The sequence below is a fragment of the Eutrema salsugineum genome, unplaced genomic scaffold (assembly GCF_000478725.1).
Source record: "Eutrema salsugineum unplaced genomic scaffold, Eutsalg1_0 scaffold_4, whole genome shotgun sequence".
In the NCBI taxonomy this organism is placed as follows: Eukaryota; Viridiplantae; Streptophyta; class Magnoliopsida; order Brassicales; family Brassicaceae; genus Eutrema; species Eutrema salsugineum.
In genome coordinates, this window is record NW_006256686.1 from 5,196,357 (window position 1) to 5,204,701 (window position 8,345).

General features: G+C 31.0%; 1 protein-coding gene across 1 annotated transcript; it reads left to right on the plus strand.

Moving 5' to 3' along the window:
• Positions 1–1,919: 1,919 nt before the first annotated feature.
• Positions 1,920–4,817, plus strand: LOC18014110 (beta-glucosidase 3). Its single transcript, XM_024153729.1, has 12 exons — positions 1,920–2,108; positions 2,194–2,257; positions 2,342–2,391; positions 2,481–2,556; positions 2,627–2,698; positions 2,815–2,902; positions 3,260–3,461; positions 3,535–3,650; positions 3,732–3,943; positions 4,043–4,068; positions 4,167–4,254; positions 4,346–4,817. Exons 1-12 carry the CDS (start codon positions 1,974–1,976, stop codon positions 4,660–4,662), a joined length of 1,446 nt encoding a protein of 481 aa, XP_024009497.1. The 5' UTR covers positions 1,920–1,973; the 3' UTR covers positions 4,663–4,817.
• Positions 4,818–8,345: the final 3,528 nt, after the last annotated feature.

The window sequence follows — 8,345 nt, forward strand, 5'->3', positions numbered from 1 at the left end:
TTCTAAACACTGTGTTGATTTCTTCTGTGTAACGATCATTACAGGGTTTGGGCGTGTAAGCCTCTGATCCAACCGCTTGGGATATGGTCATCGGTTAGAACGCTAGCTAGCAGCTAAGTTTCACAAATCTTACTCCTAACGCATATGCAGATTTTCTTTCCAGGCTGCTGTTCCAAAGGTCAGGTCCCAAACTTGTTCTTCTGCCTATGTTATAACTTATAAGCCTTGCGCTTCATAGTTTATACCTCATGCTTCATGTTTTAGTGAAATTGTTACTTATTAAATCATAACATGGACCTTTTTTGGATAAAGAGTTGTATCTGTCTTAGGTTTTTGTAATAAATATGCTTTGTTTGATCAGATATAAAACAAGGATCAGAGATTCAGTAACGATCTGCTTTAAAACGTTTGTTGACGATATACATAAGATGATTGGGAGTCTTTTTATCGACATTTTTAGGTCTTTTCATGTCGTTTTCTTTATATACATTTGAGACCACAGCTGTTGTTTTACATTTTTACTCCACAAATATTTGACATAGTGTAATGCCTCTCCTATATATATATATATATAGATAGATAGTATACCAATTGGAAAATGCAATAAACTAACGTTTCAGCAAAGCTTTTTCTTTACATATTTCTTCTCCCCTTCTCCTACATTCAAATGTGGTTTCATCTTTGACACAACAACAATCGTTTTAGTATATCATATTCTCTCCTTATCCTTCTCCTTTAGTTTACTTAACAACAACGAAAGAATATCCAATATATGGCTTCTTCTTCAAATTACTCCTTTGATGGATATAATGAAGAAATTTTAGATCAACAATTTCAGAATATGTTCATTGAATTTGAACATTGAGCATTTATGGATAACAATTGAGCATTTATGGATAACAATTGAGCATTGAGCTTTTTTGATACAAACTTATTTCTTAATTTTGTAACAAATTTTTGTTAACAATTAAGTATTTATGTTAAATTGTATGTTTAGTTTGTAGAAATTTAAATGCATATTTGGGAAAGCTTTAATCAAATAATTTTTATTTATAATCAAATCTTTTATTTTACTTTGTAAAAAACATTTTTTTATAGAAACTATATAGATCTCTTCTATTGCACAGCCCAAAAAAGAAGTCTCTAAAATCAGTTTCTAATTTCACTTTTTGCTCAAAAACTATTAAAATATAGGTTTAGAGACTCATATGGGTCTCTCTCATTGAGGTTGTTCTTACTCATGTTCTAGAAAAAAAAAGAATACATCAAAATCCATTGTAACTAAATTCTGACAAAATCAAGTAGAAAGTGAATAACACTTGTTTTTAATGTATTTTAAAATACATCGTCAGACAAATGTTTAATCCAATAACCGTGGGTTTTAATGTACTTTTTCAAATACATAATTGAATAACACCGGATAATACTGTTTATTTAAAATACACTCATGACTCAACTACATTAAATTACAAAATTCAATAACACCTCAACACAATAAATCAGATTTCGAAATAACGTTGCCGACAATTTTTTTAAGACCTCCATTTTTATTTTTAAAAACACAAATTAATACAAGTGCGATTGTACATAAATGATAAATCCACACGTGGTCTCAGTCCACCAACCAACTGTTTGTTATTTCTCTTTCTTTCTTTTGCTAATAACCACCACACAAGAAGCTAGATTTCGGCTAATTCAGCTTCTTAATTTCTAGAGTAAAATATATTAAACAACAAGTCTACGTGTATAGTTTAAAACCCAGAAAGAAGTTTATTAATGAGGTTTAGAGGAATTTGATGGAAGATAACTAGCTTGACTGGTTACAACTCCCATGTGGAGGTTAGAAAAAAATGGTTGATAGACCAACCAATATGACATAAATATATATATATATATATGATGGTTAAGAATGCATGCAGAGAAAGAAGCATTCAGTTCCTGAACATACTATTGTAATCTTGCACGAAGAAGAGATGGTGGGACAGGTTTTATTTTTGATTACCATTTTTATGGGTTTCGCTTTCTGCTCCGGGAGATGCAGCGATGTTTACACCAGGAGCGATTTCCCTAAGGGATTCCTCTTCGGATCCGCTTTTTCTGCTTTTCAGGTATTGCAGTTTCGAACGAATCTCTAAGGTCCTTTGCGTTTTTGTTTTACTCGAATTCAAATGGCTTATGATTGACTCCGGTCAGTGGGAAGGAGCTGTTGATGAAGATGGAAGGAAGCCTAGCATCTGGGATTCATTCGTTAACTCTGGTAAAGCTCTCACATAATCAGAATTAGAATGTCATAAAGTGGTTTGGGTTTAAATTTCAATCACTCATCTTCCTAACGATGCAGATGCTGGACCTCCCTTTGTTATAGACTGTGATGGGTATCATAAATATAAGGTTTTGTCAAGTTCCTCTATGACTCATCTGTTTGGTGCTCAAATATCTGATAATAATCAATCAGCTATTAATTATGATAATGCATGCAGGAGGACGTAAGGCTGATGTATGACATGGGTTTGGATGCATTCCGGCTCTCCATCTCGTGGCCTCGGCTTATACCAAGTGTGTGTGTGTGTATGTGTTTCATTGCATAGAGATTTTAATCGTGTTTTTGGTTCGTTTGGTTTTTCAGGTGGAAGAGGTCCTGTGAATCCAAAGGGTTTACGCTTCTACAAAAACCTCTTAAATGAGCTCACAAGGCATGGTAAGATTATGCTTCTCATCATAATTACATTTGGTGTGATTATGTCTTGTGTCTTGGAAAAAACATGAATTTTGAGTTTATTTTGTTTCTATGTTTTGTATGAACGGAGAGTACAGGAATTGAACCACATGTTACGTTGTATCACAATGATCTCCCTCAGGTTCTTGAAGATGAATACGGAGGATGGATTGACCGCAAAATCATGTAAAGCCAATACATATTTTATTTCAACTACATCGTTCTCAGAACAACTCTCTTTAGTAAAGTGTGTGCTATCTTTTATATTTACTAGATTCTAAACCAGACGGCAGGGAATAAAGTTTTTTATAAATTATTTTTGTAATGTATAAAATATGAAATGAGGAATAAGAAACTAAATTTAGTGTTAATGAGTTTTAATTTGTAATTTTCAAGTTTATAATAGATATAATACATGTTTAGAAATATGCTTAATATCTGTTTTGCTACATGTTTAATTTATTTAAAAAACAAGGGCGTTTGGAAACAGATTTGAAAAGTGTTTTGTTTTAATAATATATATACTTTGATCTTCTTTTGCAGAGATGACTTCACAGCTTTTGCAGACGTTTGCTTCAGAGAGTTTGGGAACTCAGTGAAACTATGGTCGACAGTTAATGAGCCCAATATGCTAGCAATGGGAGGTTATGACTTGGGAGCTTCAGCTCCTAAGCCATATATTGCACTCCATAACATGTTACTTGCACACGCATCTGTGGCGAGATTGTATAAGCAAAAGTATAAGGTAAGCTTACACACGTACACATTTATCCCCTGATCTCTTGAACGTTCGATTTTATATATCTTTCTCTATGTAGGAAAAACAGAATGGCTCTGTAGGTATAACATGTTTTGCACACTGGATGGTTCCGTTTACAAGCTCTGAAGAGGACAATATTGCAACTCAGAGAGCCAAAGATTTCTCATTAGGCTGGTTTGTTGAAAACATTCATATCGTAATTAAAGTAGGCGCTTTTTTTTTTACTCTTAAAACATTTTCATCTCTTAATTTTAGGGTTATGCACCCACTGGTGTTTGGAGACTATCCTGAAGCAATGAAGAATATCGTTGGAAAGAGATTGCCAAGTTTTTCTAAAGAAGAATCAGATCTTGTTAAAGACTCATCTGACTTCTTGGGAATCATACACTACACAACATTGTGTGTCGCACATAAATCCAAATCCCGCAACAAAGATTATTTATCAGACATGAGGGCTTCACTAATCCGTATGCTTTTATTTCCTACGATCATCATGTTATTATTTTTAAATCTACCGTACCTGAGTCCATTAGCTGATCGTTTCATTATTTCATTTTCTTGGACAGCCTTTGGGAATTCTACATTTATCAAGGTGAGTTTCCAAAGACTGCCAAATTCAGAAATCTGTTTTCGTCTTCACCCTAACAATCTTTATAATTAATCTTGACATTCTTTGTCATATATCAACAGTTTGATGTGCTTCCATGGGGTCTTGAAGAACTGTTGGAATACATAAAGCAAAACTATGGCAATCCTCCGGTCTACATTCTTGAAAATGGTCTTTTTCTTTCTTTCTCTTGTTCTTTACTTGGTTTTCCAAAAATTATACAAAATCTAAAGAGTTTCTCTATACATATACATTTAATTAGGTCGACCTACAAACCACTATTCATCGCTTAACGACGTGGAAAGAGTTGAATATCTTCATGCATATATTGCTGCTGTGCTCAATTCAGTGAGGAATGGGTCAGAGACAAGAGGCTACTTCCAGTGGTCGTTCATGGATTTATACGAATTTCTTAGTTACAATCACACGTATGGATTATACTATGTGAATTTCAGCGATCCAGAACGTAAAAGATCTCCGAAAACATCTGCTCTTTGGTACACCGCTTTTCTCAAAGGGAAGACACAAGAGCCGATGAACCTCACGCTATCTTCTTCTTCTGGATTTTCTACTCAATAAAATAGAAATTTATGCATGTGTGTAAATATATAAATGAAGCCGGGGGAAGTCCTAGGGTTTAGAAATCTTAATGTTTAGTCAATAACAAAGAAGAGGAAGGCGAGGATCTTTGCAAGATGTTGCTGGTTTGAAGATTCAAGATGCTTTTAAATATTCAAAATGCTATTCCAGCGATGAGGCACATTTGGAGCTTTTTTTTTTTTTTTTTTTATCTCTTTCATAGTGATATTGTGTTATGTTTTAATTAAGATCTAATTATGTTTTTGTTTTTTTCACAATTATTTGGTTGTTGATTGATTACTATAGCTCTATTGGTGTGCATGAACTGTTTTGTTTTTCATTATCTGGTAATATATTTTGGTAAACGGTAATATTGATTGAATAATTGAAATAATATATTTTTTCAGTTTTATGAAAGAAAAACAAAAAACAAAGCGGCAGAATCCTTTAGTGTGTTTTGTTTTATTTTACATTTTTTAAAATAAATTTCTTTCTTATAATTTACCTTGCATAATGCATAGCTAGCGATAACCTTTGTCTTTTAGAAATAAACCTGCAAATAAAAAAACTAATTACAATCGCAAAAAGATTATGGGTTGACACTTGGAACTTGACATGGAACTCGGGATTAGCATGAGACCAAGCTTTGTAAGTTACGTTGCATTTTACTGTTGTTTTTTCTTTTTCTTGATATGCTACACATTAGGTGGTTTTCAAACCAATAAATATTCTCAAAAGTTAGGTGTTCATAGATTAGAACTAGGTTTGTGGGTTATACATTCACAAATGCATAATTACCATAACAAAGAAGCCTCTTTAGTTGTTAGTTTGCCCGATCGGTGACAATGGAGGATAGAAGACAGTCCTACATTGCGACTGGTCTGCCCTTTTGGCTGAATGATATCATGGAACGCTCAGTTTTGATAGCATTTCTAGTGTAAGTTTTATTCGCTGGTTTTTTATGGCAAAAGAACTAGCTATCTAAGAAGTGTTTCAGATTATTTTCTACGATTAAGTGTTGATGAGATATAATTTATTGTTAATTAATTCTTTTAATTTCTGCTTAATCATAGGACTAAATCTCCACTTCCCACTTTCCACTTTCCACTTTCTTATTTCTTTATTTGTACAATCGATTAATTGTTTCCCTTGATGTATTTAAAGACCTCATGGTTAAGATAATGAATCAGACTTGAAATTTGCAAAAAGAAAACTCTCATTGTGTTCTTGTGATCACAATCTCTTAGCTTCTGAAGAGGAACCTATCAATTGTAACCTTCTATCTTACTTTCATGCTGTGTATTTCAATTTGATTTTATATTCGAATTGTTTGGCAACAAGTTCACGGCTCTTTTAGATTATAACTGCATGCGAATTAAAGTTAATATAAATATTTGAACACAAAGAAAATACCAACGTTACTATAATATTTAGATCTAAATAGTTCTTGTCGAAGTTGAATCCGTATTATCTTAAGATTCAAAGATATTCGGCTTATGCTTACTCCTTATACAACAAAATTCAAACCCAAAAAATGACCATGACCCCACGCATAGTACAATTTTTTTAAATACCGTAACACCCTACATTCTATTACTTCTATATATCTATTATCTATCATCTCTCTTTCTCTTTCTCCTTTCACTCTCTTTCATCTCTCTATTTTCTTATATCTCTGTTGTAATCTTCTTAACATTCATCTTTGAAATTGTCTCCTCAGAAACATTTCCCAACAATATCAAATCACTATCAGTGGATCTACTAATTGAAAAGTCTAGATCTTGAGTTTTAATTTGTTGTATATGATCAAATTAAGTTCTTTTTCTGGGTTTTTTTGTGAAGAAAACCAACTATATACTCCAACTGCTAGAACAATCGATGATTTTATCAGATTGATGCTAACATAAATAATTGTGTGTATCTACTTGAATTACTCTTATAAATTTATTGTCAGACTGCTAACATATCCAATAGAATATTATATGTATTTGTAGCACACTAACTACAAAACTAACATCTTTAACAATTTATATAATTCAGTATTGTTATCAATCTAACATATGTATTATCTAATTAATTATATTATTAGATGTTAATTTATATGTAACGTGCTAAGTATATCAATAATATTTTTAATCATCTATATAACTCATTATTGTTATCAATCTAACATATTTTTTATCTGGTAAATTATAATGTTAGATGTTACTTTATATATAACGTGTTAAATATATCAATAACATCTTCTATCATCTATATAACTCATTATTGTTATCAATCTAACATTTTCTTTACCGTGTAAAACATAATGTCATATGTAAATTTATATGTTTATATATAATATAATAATTGTTAATCTATAATAAAATATATAATTTGTTATTATAATATATATATATAAGTTAGATTTGGAATATATTGTGTGGCTGAGATTTATTAAAAGTAGATTTAGAAAATATTTTTCTTACTTTACAAAATTTATGTGGTCGTGATTAACAGAGAAGATATTTTGTCTATACTATGAAATTATTCCAGTTACTCTATAAAATTATCACATATCATACCAATGTGACAAACTTTTCTGCGGATATAAAGGTATTTACTGATGACCATAAACATAGTACTATTAGTTTGCGGTGGGCCTTAGTCATTTCAGTAAATTCACCTCCATTTTAGATTATTAAACTAATTCACTCAAAATACATTCAATTATTTAAAAGTTCAATTCTATTAAAATACTACCTAAAACTACATTGCCGACATAATAAAAATATCTGAAGCCAATGGTAGTGGCTTTATGCGCTTGTACATAAACCACACGTGGTCTTAGTCCACCAAACATGTGTTTCATATGGTTAGCGACTAATATAATATTTTTTTGAAGAAAAAAACAAGATGTTAGATTTGTGAAGACGAAAATCACAGAAAGAACGACTGTTCATAAAAAAAAAATAAGAAACATCAAACCAAGAAAAAAGAAAGATCAACTCAGCTAAACTTTAGCTCAAGGTTTCTACAGTAAAATTGATTTAACAACATGCAAATTCTACGAAGAATAATATTTAAATGATCAGTCAATTGCTTTCGATAAAAAAAAAAGAAATAAAAAAATTGTTAACTCAAGGTATATCTTTTGTTTAACTAACAAAAAGAGCTACTCCATTTTCTTATAATATAAGATTATAAGATGTTTAAAAGAGTTTTCTATTTAAATTTTATTTTATAAGATGTTTCACAAGTTTGTATGCAAATTTTAATATTATTGATATTTTTAATTCTTTTGAATTCTGTAATTTTTTTTATCATTGGTTCAATATTTTAATTAATAATTAAATGATGTTTTGTTTTTAAAAAGAAATTAATCTCTGCAGTTTTACATAAAATATTTTATATTTTGGAACGAAAAAATATTAATTAGGTTAAGAAGAATCTGATGGAAGATAATTAGAGTTAATTGTTACAATTTGGTTCAAAAAAATGGAAAAGTGGTATGTGAACTATACTAAATGTGGAAAAAGATCCTAAAGTATAGAGAAATGTAAAGCATTTCTACAAAGTGGAAGTGGGAAATGGAAATCGCACATCATTTTGGTTTGAAGCTTGATCCTCAATGAATCGATTTATTGATATTGCAGGACAAAGAGGATGCATTGATATGGGGATACCAATTTACTACACAGTGA